At 45.8% G+C, this 15,605-nt stretch overlaps 1 protein-coding gene across 1 annotated transcript in view; it reads right to left on the bottom strand.

The window, feature by feature from the left end:
• The window catches only part of EXOC2 (exocyst complex component 2), a 275,271-nt gene that overhangs the window by 245,592 nt on the left and 14,074 nt on the right, over window positions 1-15,605 (bottom strand). The window contains exon 3 of the mRNA XM_077269779.1: window positions 1,349-1,475. Within this exon, the coding sequence (XP_077125894.1) occupies window positions 1,349-1,475 (127 nt within the window). The remainder of the gene's footprint in view (window positions 1-1,348; window positions 1,476-15,605) is intronic.

The following is a 15,605-nucleotide window of genomic DNA, read 5'->3' as shown; positions in this document are numbered from 1 at the left end:
AACCTCTATTTTGCTTATCCCACTCTTTTTTTACTATTTCTTTAATAGTTTTTATGACGGGGAAGGACCTACGTTTTTTCTGTCCTAACCCCGCGAACATGATGTCCTGAGCCGTTTTACTTCCTTTCTCCTCTGAGCACCCCATCGTGCTTCTGACCGATTTTATTAAATTGTCCACACTGCTGTTGGGAAGACAAAGTCCTCCTTCAGCCTCGGATGAGCTCGGCTGGGATTCCGCTTCGTCTGAGGATATACATACGTCCTCTGACTGTGAACTGCCCGGAGATTTGGACCTACTAGGCTGACGGGTACTGGTAGTACTAGTCTGCGCCAACCCCTGCATTTCTTCCCGGATTATAGCTCGGACATCTGACGGAGTCATTATGTTTTCCTGTCGTAAGGTTTGCACGATACACTCCGAACATAGTTTTTTGACATAATCATCCGGGAGGGGCTGTGTACATAAAGCACATTCCTTGTGCTTGGACTTGTGTGTCCTTTTCTTAGTCTAGAGGAAGGATACAGGAGGAACATATATCAGCATATAGGAAGAGACTCTTTCAAAAACTCACCCAGTGAAGCTGACAGGTACCGGTTCTGGAGGCGGATTTCGTTTGGTGGTAGAACCCTTCCCTGGAGGTCGATCACCACTCTTTGTGCTGCTCCTAGCGCTCCTCTCCTTGCTAGGAGAACGCTGTTGCACTGCGGGCAAGTGCGCATCGTCGGCCGGTGAAGCCATCTTACACACACCGGCCCGACGCTAGCGCTGCATTTTTAAAACTGCCGCCCATTCTCCTGCCTCCCCGGACCAACCCGGAAGTGCTCCAGCGACTTCCGGGTTAGACGCGCCGCTCTTACTCACCATGCGGCGGCTAGGGATATTAAGCCGGCCGCTGCAGCGCGCGCGTCCTCACGGTGCCGGGCGGACCCACGGTGACCGGACCCGGACCGTGGATGTTTGGCCAGACGAGGGGGGAGGCTGCAAGCAGGGGCTCCCCCGCCGCTGCTTCTGGAACCGCAGCCCCTGCCGTTCCCACAGACACCGACGCAGGCGGGTGCATGGCCCAGGGATCCTCTTCATCTGTAGGTAAGCCGGGTCCCTGTAGGAACAGGAAACCTAAACTGAGGGGGAGAGGGGACCGCCTCCTTTTATTCTGTAGGTTTCCTGTTCCTATGGGGCGGATCCCTCTCTCTCATGTGGGGTGCTGTCGTGGCGAAGGGTAAAACGCATTGTGTGAACACACGCTTACAAGTTCAGTACAGCTCATACAAGCGCTCTCCCATCAAACATAAAATTCTAAAAGGAAAATAAGACCACATCCATTTGCTACATAACAGGAACACATACCTTTCTTTTTCAACGCCCAGTGGACTAGCAGGTCTTTGAGACAGAGGAGATATTCCTTTATTTCGGTCTGTGCGCAGGTCATAATACTTATGTTCTTCCACCCATACTGCTGACTGATCCAATATACCTACAACAACAAGACAAGTAAGAAACATGCAACCCGCACAAGCACAGCTTACTCCCTCTACCCGGCCACCATTGTCCAATTCCTGACTATCACAGTTTACTGTACAATTGTGGGTGGATTACTTCGAGAAGTCCATTAAAGGGGTTGTCCACTTACTGGAAAACCCTTGTTTAAACAAAGTCCCCTTTATGAAGTAAAAACACCTTGCACACAACTCTGAACGCTGTCCCAGGGATGTCAGCACTGGGTCTTCCGTGACACTGTATACCACGCAAGCCCTGGAGCCAATCAGCAGCCACTATTGTAGTGCTCAGCTTTTACTACTTCCACTTGTCTGAGGTTTGTCTCAAGGTGTGGACCTTGGAGAAGTGGAAAAAGTGAAAAGGCTGCTGATTGGCTGCAGGGCTCATATGACAACATCATGCGAGCCGTGGGAGACACGGCGGCAACATTGCTGGAATGGCGTCGGTATGGGAAAGGAGTGGAAGAGTTTTTATTTTACAAAGGGGACTACTTCATTTAGAAAGGAGTTGTCCATGTACTGAACATCCTCTCTGACCTTTCCCGGCACCTGCGCACTGCAGTACTTTGTCTGCCCTCAACAGGGCAGACAAAGTACACCTGCGCCGGAGCCGCAGCGTGACTACAAGGAGGACGTCATCGTAAGAAGATGGGAGGCCTCGGACCACGACGCCCATAGGACCGGACCGCACCGGGACCGCCCCTGGGTGAGTATAATCTAACCTCTTTTTCTCATCTTTTAGGATACATCGGGGGCTTATCTACAGCATTACAGAATGCTGTAGATAAGCCCCTGATGCCGGTGGGCTTAGCTCACCTTCGATTTTGGGGGTGACAGATTCCCTTTAAGGGTGTCAACATTAGGAGTATTCATAAAGGGAACCAGTCATCAAGGTTCTTTCCAAAACAGGCTCCTACTGATCCATTCCATGCGCCCCTCCATACCCCCAAAAATTATCTTTAATCACTGCTCTCCTACATGTTACTTGGTGCTGAGAGGTCCAATGGGTATGTACGGACCTCAGCACTTGCAGTTAGATCGCTTACCCAGCCGCTCTGCCTTTGATTGAGGTGGTCTGGATAGCGAGCTCACAGCATGCGCCGAGGTTGGTCTGTACAATGTACATACCCAGCGGACGGCTCAGCGCTGAGTACCATGCAGCAAAGCAGTGAATAAAGATAATTTAATAATAGAGGTATGTCGGGATGCAGAGGCATATGAAACCGAGGATAAGAATCCTAATTAGGAGATGAATAAGGCAACAGTTTAGTAACGGGAAACCGGATGACAGCTTTCCTTTAAACAGGGTACTTGGGTTAAGGGAACTTCACTTTTAGAGCAGTGTCGCTGCAGGTTATCGGAATTCAAAACAGGCCATTTGTCCACAGATTAATGCTCAAAGCCAAGACCCCAACTATGCAGTTGAGTTGACATTTTTTTTTTTTTTTAAAAGACACACACCCCAGCTGAAAAGGAAGATTTTGAATCAGTATCTCATTGAACACAAGAACAATTAATTAATTAACAACATTTTGACAAGACTGAGTTCCATGGTACATTTTAACAACCCATAACATGAAAGTATGGTTAATAATATACAGTGGCTTTTTACCTATTTTGTTACATTACAACCTGTGTTTAAATATTTTGTAATCTGATGAGTGTGTGATGCTTCAGCACTAAATAGTCTAAGTTGGTGAAGTGAGAAAAATACAGGCATGAATTAAATTTACGGAATCAAACAACTAAAAATTGGCATGTGCATATGTATTCACCCCTTTTGCTATGAACACCATAAATCAAGAGGCACCACTAACCAAACATCACCATGAAGACCAAGGAGATCTCCGAACAAGTCAAGAACCAAGTTGTTGGGAAGTACAAATCAGGGTTGGGTTATAGAAAAAATATCCCAATCTCTGATGATCCCTTGGAGCACCATCAAAAATCCATTATCATCAAAAGGAAAGAACATGGTACCACAACAAACCTGCCAAGAGAGTGCCGCCCAACAAAACTCAGCCCGGGCAAGGAGGACATTATTTAGAGATGCAGAACAGAGACCAAAGGTAACCCTGAAGAAGATACAGAGTTCCCACGCAGAGACGGAAGTATCTGTCCATACGACCACAATAAGCCATACACTTCATAGAGGTGGCCTTTATGAAGAGTGGGCAGAAAAAAGCCTTTACTTACACACAAAAATTGTAAGGTTCGTTTTGAGTTTGCCAAGACACGCGAGAGACTCCTCAAATGTATGAAATGTATGGAGGAAGGCGCCCTGTGGTCAAATTGGCACTATTTGGCCACCAAGGTAAACATTATGTCTGGCACCAAACCAACACAACCCATCGCCCCAAGAACACCATCGGCAGAAGAGACAGGGAAGATGGACCGAGTCTAAGTGAAGACGGATGGTGCAAAATACAGAGATATATTTGAGCAATACCGATTTCAGTCTGTCAGCGATTGTAGACTGAGACAGAGGTTCACTTTCCAAAAAGAAAATGAACCGAAGCTTCTCACGCCCTGCTCAGTGTGTTCCGGCTGGTGTGGAGAGCTGGCGCATCCCCGCACCAGGGCAAGTGGGAAGAGGCGGGCAAAGAACTGACACATCTAATAGCCGCGCCTTCTCTGGGTCAGATGCAGGCTGTTATTTTTAGGCTGAGGGGGCAAAATCTATAGCCCTTTCCCAGTCTGAGAATACCAGCCCACAGCTGTCTGCTCTAGCTTGGCTGGTTGTCAAAAATAGGGGGTACTCCACCCACTTTTTAAAATTACTAAATGGAGTGGTGACCCCTTTATTTTTTTGATAAGCCAAGATAACACTGACAGCTGCAGCCCGCAGCTGTCAGTTTTGCCTGCACTGGTTGTTAAAAATAGAGGGCACGGTAAGTCATTTTTTGTTATTAACTTATTGCACAGGCGCTAGCTGGTGAAAACTCATTATCGAACACCTGCTCTTGTTGCTAATAGCGAGAGCAGGCGTACGATGATGAGAGTAGTCCTCTTATCAGCCGAAACATGTGATCGGTGGTAACCAGTTTAACGCCGATCAGAAATGCTGTCTCACATGCTGTCATCTGTATGAAGAAGTCTGTGTTCAGGGACTGTGCACGCACACAAGGTGTTCCGTATGGACCCCGAACTTTACCGTTTGGGTTAGCCCATCACCACTGATAAGTAAAGCTTTGCTGTTCTGTCTGTAGCCCTCACCTTTGTTGTGTAAAGTTAGACTTACTTGTGGCTGTCAATTAAAATTTTGCAGTCTAGACTTTAGCTTTGCTCCCATGAATTTCATTGGGATTTACTCATATTTGCAACATTGTCTAGGTAAATTACATTTTTTGGGTGTGCAAAATAACAAATCTTGTTTGACTGTAATCACTAATCCATATTTGTAGGAGTATTTTATATTATGGCATCGCATAGAAAATGTTGATTCCGAAAGGAAACTAAGTTTTGAGACAAATTTGTTGGGGTGTACTCATTATATATATGTTATAAATCTACACACACACAGAAATAGAAATATAAAAGCAGCACTTGCATTTTTCCATCAAAAGTTAAGTGCAAAACCCACTCTTACAAACAAAAACTCAACAACAAAAATTTTTTTTTAAAAAAAGGGCAATTCCCCAATGAGTGATGATTTTAATCAGCCTGTGATTTTTCGGATCAAAATGGCTCAGCCGTTCTCAAGCAATACATAAGGTGAAGTGAACACATATGTAAAGAGCCATCAATAAAGGTGTTACAAGCATATTAATCAGCTAATTAAGGCAAAACCAATACACGCAGTATAATATAAGTACATGCACACTGTATATAAACACATGCACACCAAATTAGAAATAAATGCTTAAATTAATTTCATATGGCCTGCAGTGCATAAGAAAGGGTTAACTCATGCTCGCTTCTGGGAGGTCCTAACAAAGATACACTGCCCCACTGCTGTAGGGAGATAAACATTTGGATTACCTCTGCTGGATACTCTTTCTGCTGTGTAAGTATCTGGTAGAAGAAGTATTTTTTGTTACAAGAAAAGACATTGCCCTGACACTCTGCAGGGGTGGGCTCACAACGCAGGGTCTGCTGGAGGTTTGGGTCAGGGGGATTTTCAGACATATGCCTGTGATGGATGCCTCCGGGATGCAGGGGCATATACCTCCTATAGGCTTCTGTATTAGCAAATGTAGTATAGTATATAATATGGTTTTCTTGCAGGATGCCAGAGTTTGTAAGAGTGCAGCAGCTCTTCAAGTCCATACAGTCAATAAAGGTATATTCACATATACTATCCCAATGGAGGGGAAAGGGCGCTCATTTGGCCTCTGTTGGGTGAATGGAGGCCAGTGCATAGAATTGATGCAACAAGGAAGTTGGCATTAAAGGGGTTGGTACTTTGTTTTCAGAAATATATCGAGGGCCTGATTTTGTGTCAGTTACTAATATACAAGTATTAGGGTATGTTTCCACGGTCAGGATTGCATCAGGATTTGACGCAGGTAAAATCTGCACCTGAGGTCACTGGCAGGTCACCTGCGTTTTTCATGCGGATTTGTGTGTGTTTTTGTAAGCTCAATAAAGATATACAAAAAAAATAAAAATTGTGATGTCATTTCTTGTCCAACCTCTTCATTTACATACTCCATTGAAGAATATACACACACAGCTAGATAGATAGATAGATAGATACGTTAGATGGATACCATAGATAAATAGATACAATACATATCTATCGTATCTGTCTATCGTATCTATCTATCATATCCATCTATGGATCTATCGTATTTATCTATGGTATCTATCTATCGATATATCTATCTATTATCTACCGATATATCTATCTATAAATATATCTATATATAGATATATCGATAGATATATTGATAGATAATAGATAGATACGATAGATATCATATCTATCTATTGTATCCATATATTGTATCTATCTATCAATATATCTATATAAATATATCTATCAATATATAGATATATATATCGATAGATATATCGATAGATAGATAATAGATAAACAGATAATAGATAGAGACGATAGATGATGCGATAGATACGATAGATGGATCACACAAGCGAGGAACTCGGACGAGTCTCGCATCTTAATACCCGGCACTGCCGCCGGCACTCGGGAGCGGAGCGTGCAGCTGCATGTGTTTCTATGCAGCTGCACGCTCCGCTCCCGAGTGCCGGCGCAAGTGCCTTGTATTAAGATGCGAGACTCGTCCGAGTTTCTCGCATGTGTGATCCCGGCCTTAAATAAAGACACACACATGAAATCTGCGTTAGGCCGGGGTCACACTAGCGAGAAACTCACACAAGTCTCTCGCTTCAATACCCGGCACTGCCACTGGCACTCGAGAGCAGAGCGTGCGGCTGCATGTATTTCTATGCAGCTGAACGCTCCTGTCCCGAGTGCCCGCGGCAATGCCGGGTATTGACCCCGGCCTTAAACACAATATGCTTAGTTTAGAAAAAAAAAAAATTAAAATGGCGTGGGCTCCCGCGCAATTTTCTGCACCAGAGAGGAAAAACAAGCGCCTGGGGGACTGATATTTGTAGCCTGGGAAGGGGTTAATACCATGGAGCTTCCCAAGCTATGAATATCAGCCCGCAGCTGTCTGCGTAGCCTTTACTGGCTATAAAAATAAGGGGACTCCCCTATATTTTATAGCCAGAAAGGCTACGTAGACAGCTGTGGGCTGATATTCATAGCCTAGAGAGGGGCCATGGATATTGCCCCCCCACCCCTCCCCCCCCGGCTACAAATACCAGCCACCCCAGAAATGGCACTTAGCCCCTCTCTTCCCACTCCCCTGTAGCGGTGGGATATGGGGTAATAAGGGGTTAATGTCACCTTGCTAATATGAGGTGACATTGAGCCCGGCTATTAATGGAGAGGCATCAATAAGACGCCTATCCATTACTAATCGTATTGTAGTGAAAGTGTAAAAAAAAAAAGACACAGCCAGAAAAAAGTATTTTATTATTCTTAATTTCACCATACCTACCATACTTGAGCGCCTGCAAAGAAAGTAAAAATAATAAACCAACCGTCTACTTATTTTCCGCCGTAGTCCAATTGATAACGAATGTCCCACGACGATCTCCCCTATAGAACAGTGACATCAGGTGAGGTCACCGCTCTATAGGCCCTCCAGTGACACACTGACAGGAGACAATGGCTCCTGCAGTGTATCACTGAGGTTACCTTAGTTCAGAGTCTCACTTTATGGCAAAGCTGTGTGGGAATTTTGCCACACAGCAGTGCCACAAGTGAGACTAGGGACTATTTTCTCACAGGGGCGGAGGAATACATTGTGGAAGGATACCTTCCATCATTGTATTCCTGGAGCCCCTGGAGAGTGGTCACATCAGCTGATGTGGCTGCTCTCCACAGGAGATCGTCGGGGGGCACTCGTTTTAATTGGATATCTGTGGATCAGGGAGTATATTGTTTATTATTTTATTATTTGTTACAGGTAACAATGGCTTTGGGGATCAAGGTGACAAGGTGATGGTGAGTATGTACTCTATGTTTAATGTACTGTATGTCTATATGTATGTATTGTATGTACTGTATGTATGAATGTTATGAATGTTGCATGTTCTGTATGTATGTACAGTATGTTGCATGTTGTATGGTGCATGTCGCATGTTGTATGGTGCATGTCGCATGTCATATGTTGCATTCGCATGTTGCATGTCGTATGTCGCATGTTGTATGTTGTCGCGTGTCGTATGTCGCATGGTGCATGTCGTATGTCGCATGGTGCATGTTGCATGGTGCATGTAGTATGTCGCATGGACGTATGTTGCATGGTGTATGTTGGATGTTGCATGGTGTATGTTGGATGGTGTATGTTGAGTGTTGTATGTGCACATAGTCTAGACGAGTCTGGCTCTGCTACATCTGGATGCCTGACATCCAGATGTAGTAGAGTCTGTAGATGATCGCCGGAGATAACTCTCCAGCGATCACCTACACTGCAGCGTTCTCACAATCAGCTGATCAGCTGTTTGTGAGAACCAGACTAGCGACCGGAGATAACTTATCTTATCTCGAGAACTGCCGTGCATGTGACCGGGAGTTATCGTGAGAACTGCAGTAGACAAGGGACTTCCAGCGGTGGGACAGGTGAGCCGGCAGACATACGTAGTAAGCTGCGTTTACGCAGTTTCTACGCATGTGACTGATCATTAGGTGCGGTAAAACCACATCTAATGTTAGTCTATGGTAAATTTACGGCGCGGCGACGGAGCGTCCCCGCATTGTAAACAGACATGCTGCGTTCTGAAAAGACACGCCGCATGTCCGTTTACGAGGGTCTGCCGCCTGAGTGTTTTACCGCATAGCGGAGACGGGATTTCATGAAATCCCCTCCACTATGCTGTAACATCTGGACGCTGCGTGTTTGACGCTGTGGCTCTACGCAGCGTCAAAAACACAGCGTTTCCTGATCGTGGAAACATACCCTTACAGTTTCTCCAGCTTACTTACGGCGTCCTTTATCCCCATATCCAGTACTTTTATATTGATGGCCTGTCCTTAGGTTTTCTCCATCAGATCAGTGGGGGTGTGACACCCAGATGTGATCAGTTGCACAGCACAGCTCTATCAAGTGTATAGTTGCCGTAGCTGGATACTGCACATCCACCCATATTTGAATGAATAGGAAATGACCTGCAGTACCCCGCTGCGGCCACTATGCAGATGATGGCGCTGTGATGTTCCACTCAACAACTAAGCACATCCTGCGTCACCGGGAACAGCTGGATCAGTGCGGCTGCCAGGTGTCGCACCTCCACTGATCGGATATTGATATAGGCCATCAATATAAAAATATACTGGACAATCCCTTTAACAACCCAGGAATTGTTCATTATTGAGCTGTAACTTTTTCTTCCCCTTTTTCCTAGACCCATAACTTTTATTTTTCTCTCAATATAGTTGTTTTTTGAGGGATAAGTTATAGTTTTGAATAACACTATTTATTTTACTGCAGACTTGGGCAAAGTGCGGCCCACGGGCCACATCTGGCCCTCTGACAGCCTCAGTGCAGCCCATGAACCGCAACAGCCAAGGGGCTGGAAAACAGATGCCCACGAGCCACACCGTGCCCTCCCGCTCACTGTCTCCATCTGCGCCGACTTCGTTGGTGGAGGAGGGGCCTCCATTTCATCTCGTCAGCTGTGTACTGCGGAGAGTACCAGAGAAGAAACAAAAGCAGAGCGCTGGGGAATGGGACCGAGGTGAGTATGTGGTGCTCTTTTTTTGCATGGGTATGGGATGTTTGGGTGGACGGAGGAGGCTATGGGGGTGTCGTGCTGCACATGGGGAGGTTATGGGGGTGTCGTAATGCACATGGGGAGGCTGTGAGGGCCTCATCCTGCACATGGGGAGGCTGTGAGGGCCTCATCCTGCACATGGGGAGGCTGTGAGGGCCTCATGCAGTATATATAGGAGGGTGTGGGGGGCTCATGCAGCATATATAGGGAGGCTGTCAGAAATTGACAACGTCATTTAAGTGGCTGAACTACAGCAATTGCAGCAAACTCCGACTGCTGTAGCTACAGGTAGATAACAGCTATGTAACACAGCCATCATCTGCTTGGTATGAAGCAGGTTCAGCTCCGGAGCTTGCTTCATACATTCCTTGTGGACCTAAAAATGAACGTATTAGGGAGTTAAGGTGTTAAAAGGGAACCCGCCATGAGATTTCTGCTTCCCGAACCACAGGCAGCCTGAGCCAGACACCGGCTGCATTATTTCAGCCTGAGACTCTGAGGCATTTAGGAGAAAACATACTTTCAAGAGCTGGTCAGGGATTGTGCATCCTGGATGAGCAGTCAGGAGAAGGTCCCTGGTGGTCTCGCCATGCCCTACTCCCCTAGACTGACAGATCTCTCCCTATACACACATAGTCAGACCTGTCAATCTAGCTGAGCGCGGCAGGGAGAAGCTACTGGGGTGAAGTTGTAAGGGACCGGCCTCGGACTGGTGAACTGAAAGGTGAGCCTGTCTGCTGGCTTTCCAAAGTAGGCTTTCTCTGATATGCTGCTGGTTAAGAAGTAAAACGTACATGGCTGCAAGAAAGCAGCTAGTGTCTGATTCATACTGCCCGTGGTTCGAGGATTCCTTTAAGAAAAGGGTATAAGCCTTCCTAAATCTAAATCATACCTCCCTGAGGAAGCATTGCGAAACATGCGTTAAAGGGTGAGGTGGAGGACAAGCAGTGCATTTTGACTCTACAGGCTTGTTAAAGCTTTTATTTTTCTTATATTGATGTGCCCTCCTCATGTATGAACTTTGTATACCTTTATGTGATTTATTCTTGGTATTCCGTCATTCATTATTATTTGAACTCTATATATTCTTATGAATTAAGTGCTGCATGTTTTTATTGAGCGCCGGCACTTTGTTTCATTTACACATACGTATTTATAGATGGGGATACCAAGCACTTTTTGATCATCAACAAGGTCCATAGCAGTGGTGGCAAATCTACGGCCAACGTGCCAGAGAGAGCATGCAGAGCCTTTGCTGTGGGCACGCACGCCCTCGCCTCAGCACTAGCGCCTGCAGTCCGGTGGTGCAGTGCACAGGGCACACCAGGATCATCGCACACCAAACCAGAAGTGCACTGCCCCGAATCTCTTTCTGCATGTTTCTATTTAAAATGAAGATTATTTTGTAACGTACAGGGCCTGAAGTTATGAAGCAGCATTACCTTCTTTAGCCCAGCGGGGTGTGGAAGCAGACTCCCCGTTCTGCTTGGTCCTCCTCCTAGTAAGTACAGCCTCTGCAGAACATCTGCACACACAGGGCTGGGATCTCCCTGAAGTAAGTACTCAAAGGCCATCAATTCAAGCAATTGTTTGTGTTATTACAGTAGCAATAACAGGAGAAGGCTCTGTCAGAGATTACTTGTTGCGATTTAGTGTGTTGGCTGATCTGTGCAGCCTCAGATTTCTCACCAGCACACTGCACCGACCAGGGAGCTCCCAGCACAGACACGAAATCTCTTCTTGTACTTGCTAACACTGTGTCCTGTCACTGCTGCTCTGATTATTCCAGGCTGACCTTTGATCCCATCCCCCTCCTACATTGAAGGAAATATATCCTGCGTGCTATGCACAGATACTCAAAGATGCCCCTGCCTGCTCTCAATAAAAGATTATTTTAATATTTAATTATTGGTCTCGTGCTGGATTTGTGTAGGTGTTATTATATTTCCCTAAATCTAGCCACACCTGTAGGTTTCACAGCTTTATATTTCTTATTTTATAAGACACAGCCCTAAAAAACAAAATAATATTGCCTTAACTTTAGATGCAGCAGCTGTCTCAACTCTGTTGTCGGAAAACCCGGGGGCAGGTGCTCCTTCCCTGTCCCTAATGCTAGGGCCGCTATCCCTGCTTCCCAGATTACTTCTGATGGTGAAGATACCGGGGCCACGTACCTTGCTGACCTCCTGAATCAGCCCTATATCTGAAGTAGTGAGTATTAGTGTATGTATATACACAAACCAGACTAATAAGGGAGAACGTACAGGGATAAATGAAATGCCAAACATACAAATATGCACTAACAGACAGTAAAGAGGAACAACGGGCAGAAAAGGAAGGAGCACCAAATAGGAGAAGATTAGGATTTGCACACAACTGAAACACCAAGCAAAAATCGCAGATCCACACTCCACATGCCTCTACCAACAACTGATACCTCCACACCAGGCAGTACAAGATTAACACTGGCAATTCACATTGCTAGAGGCAAGTATATATAGGAGAGGGAAGTGGCCAATACTGAACAGCTGAGATCATCCAAGCAGGAAAGCTTCAGAGACTCTAATCCATGCACTGCTAACAGAAATGTGCACCATTTAACATGAAGGAGAAATGCTTCTAATCAGTGCAGGAGTACGTGAAATCAGATGCTGAGGTCTTCTGGACCCTCTCCATAGCGGTAAACCCGTTACAGCAGCTAGGTACTGTACGTATCAATTACATGTAATCCCTTAAGGATGAAGCCAATTTTTCCTCTCTTTTTTTCCAAATAGCGATATATTTTTTTAATTTTTCCACCCACATACATGTAATCATTTTACCATATATAGTAAGAGAAAGTGTAAAGAAAACAAATCCTGGGGACTTGCAATCAAACAGTGTTGCAGTATGTAGTAAAAAGGACTGTTTTCTATGACGCAAAGCTTATGGCTAGATGTCACAGGAGAAATAACAAGAAAGGCATGGGGCCTTCAGCTGGTCCTCATCCGTCAATACAACACGTCAGCTCCCTACGGTGGTGTCACCTGAATCACCAGATCGAATCACTGCACTTAAATGCCAATTCAAGAGGTTAACGGCAGCGAATAGTGGTAGCATCAGCTGCTGCAGGTAAAAGCAGTTGCCAGCTAGTATAGCGGCATGTGTAGAGCCCACTGCAAACCCTCTGACACAATTCTGTGACGTAATGGTATATCATGGAATGTTAAGGGGTTAATATTAATAATTTCACTTCTATTGTCTTTCTGTTCAATCAATTAAAAATGTGAAAACTAGATAAATGAAACTTATAGCATTGCATCAGTATTTGTTTGTGCTTACATGTGCAGCATAAGTGATTATTAAAGAATATTTAATTCCCCCCCCCTTTCCAAACGGCTCCCCTACTGCAGACTACATTTCTGAAAGTGCCTCAGATTATAGAGACGAGCCTCATTGCACTGTGCTTGCTCTTCTCCCAGTCCTATCAAAGAACAGCAGTGGTAGATCAGTCTGAGACTGAAACTGTAGCTAATAATATAGGCAGTCTCCCCTGGCTTCAGCTTGTGATAGGTTTCTCCCTGTCAATTCTTACAAGTTTGAAGCTGAAAATAATGTCATTATATATATCACTGGAAGTCAGAAACTGACCTCATGTCTATGTCTTTTTGTGAATTGAATATGTTCTTTAATGTTTAGTGACTGGTACTTCTGCGCTCGCTCTGCTTTGTCTATCACACAGCAGAGAAGAACAGTCATGAGGTAGGATAGTTGTACCATATTCGACAGCAGCATGGGCACAGTTCCCCTGCCCACCCTGTGCAATGAGGTCGATACAACTCTGTATGTGCAGTCTCATTTCCCAATAACACTGCTAGAAGAATAGCAGATATCTATGGTTGTATCCAAGGGCAATAAAGAAGGCTAAGGGTATGTTCACACGTTCCTGATTTCAATCCTTTTTTTCAAGACTAAAAACCGCAGCTCTTGGCAGAAAACGCAGGTGCGTTTTTGGTGCGTTTTTTGATGCGGTTTTTAGTGCGGTTTTTAGTGCGGTTTTCTCTGCAGATTGTCTGTGTTTGACACAAATAAAGCTTTAACTGCAGTGGGGAAAAAAAAAAAAAGAAATGATGTCATTTCCTTGTCCAACCCTTTTCTTCTTCCATCCTCCATTTTGGGACTAAACACCAAAATGAGTGGACGTGTTTTGAATGACAGCGCTCCGCAGAGTGCTGAGCGTAGGCCAGATCACAGCCCGTGGATCCAGCTCTATCCAGCTATTTAAGTCTACGTTCACATTTGCGGTCTGCGCCGCAGCGTCGGGCGCCGCAGCGTCGCCGCATGCGTCATGCGCCCCTATATTTAACATGGGGGCGCATGGACATGCGTCGCACTTGCGTTTTGCGCCGCATGCGTCACTGCAGCGCACGCATCCGGGCGCAGAGGACGCAGCAAGTTGCATTTTTGCTGCGTCCAAAATCAATCAAAAAAAGGACGCATGCGGCGCAAAACACAGCGTTGTGCATGTGTTTTGCTGCGTTTTTGTTTGCGTTGTGTGTTGCGGCGCCGACGCTGCGGCGCACAACGCAAATGTGAACATAGCCTAAGTGCCACGTATTTAAGTGCCACGTATCACGTATTTCAGTGCCACGTATTTCAGTGCCATGTATTTCAGTGCCACGTATTTCAGTGTCACGTATCACGTATTTCAGTGCCACGTATTTCAGTGCCACGTATTTCAGTGCCACGTATTTCAGTGCCACGTATTTCAGTGCCACGTATCACATATTTAAGTGACACGTATCACGTATTTAAGTGACACGTATTTAAGTGCCACGTATTTTAGTGCCACGTATCACGTATTTCAGTGCCATGTATTTAAGTGCCACGTATTTAAGTGCCACGTATCACATATTTAAGTGACACGTATCACGTATTTAATTGCCACGTATTTAAGTGCCACGTATCACGTATCCCACGAAGATCTTCCATGGAGAACAGACACATCCAGAGATATGTCTGCTCTCCACGGCTGCAGCAACACACTGACAGGAGCCATAGTTCCTGTCGGTGTGTCACTGCGCATGCGCGAGCGAGTTTACCGGCGGTCATTGACCCCGGCACTCTCGCTTAACAGCATTGCTGCGTGGGAAAGTTCAACGCAGCTGTACTGCCGTTAACCGAGACGCCGGAGCCATTGAACTCCGGAACAGTACGCGATACACTGCCAGGAGCTTCGCTCCTGGCAGTGTATCGCCGGAGAGCAGCCGATCGGCGTGGGACACTAGTTTTATGGATTCTGCGGACAGGGAGTATGAATTTGATTTTTTATTTTGTGATTTTTTCCTGGAGGATCGAGGGCTTCGCCTACAAGTGTGCTGTTGGTGAGTATATACTCTGTGTTATATGTTGTATGTACTGTACTGTGTGTCATGTATGTGTATTGTGTGTGTTTTGTGTAACTTTACAACTGTGCTAAGTCGCCGGACACAGGGACAACTCTCCCATCCTAATACCGGATGGGAGTAGTAGTCCCATACGGCGACTTAGCACAATGGTGGCACTAGCGTCGCATGGGGACACGCACACACACACGCACACACACACACACACACACACAGACACACACACACATACCAAATCAATCAAACGGCCGACACGATCCCCATGCGACGGTATGCCTCCATGTCTCTCCGCCCAAGCACTTCCGCCCACGCACTTCCGGCCGCTTCCCCGCACTTCCGGCTGCAGCGGTTCTGCACCACAAACCGCAATAAAACCCGCAGATATATTTTTGATCTGCGGGTTTTACTGCGGGT

Source organism: Ranitomeya variabilis, chromosome 6 (genome assembly GCF_051348905.1).
Source record: "Ranitomeya variabilis isolate aRanVar5 chromosome 6, aRanVar5.hap1, whole genome shotgun sequence".
Classification (NCBI taxonomy): domain Eukaryota; kingdom Metazoa; phylum Chordata; class Amphibia; order Anura; family Dendrobatidae; genus Ranitomeya; species Ranitomeya variabilis.
The sequence above is the reverse complement of the archived record's forward strand: the minus strand, read 5'-3'. Positions and strand labels throughout refer to the sequence as shown.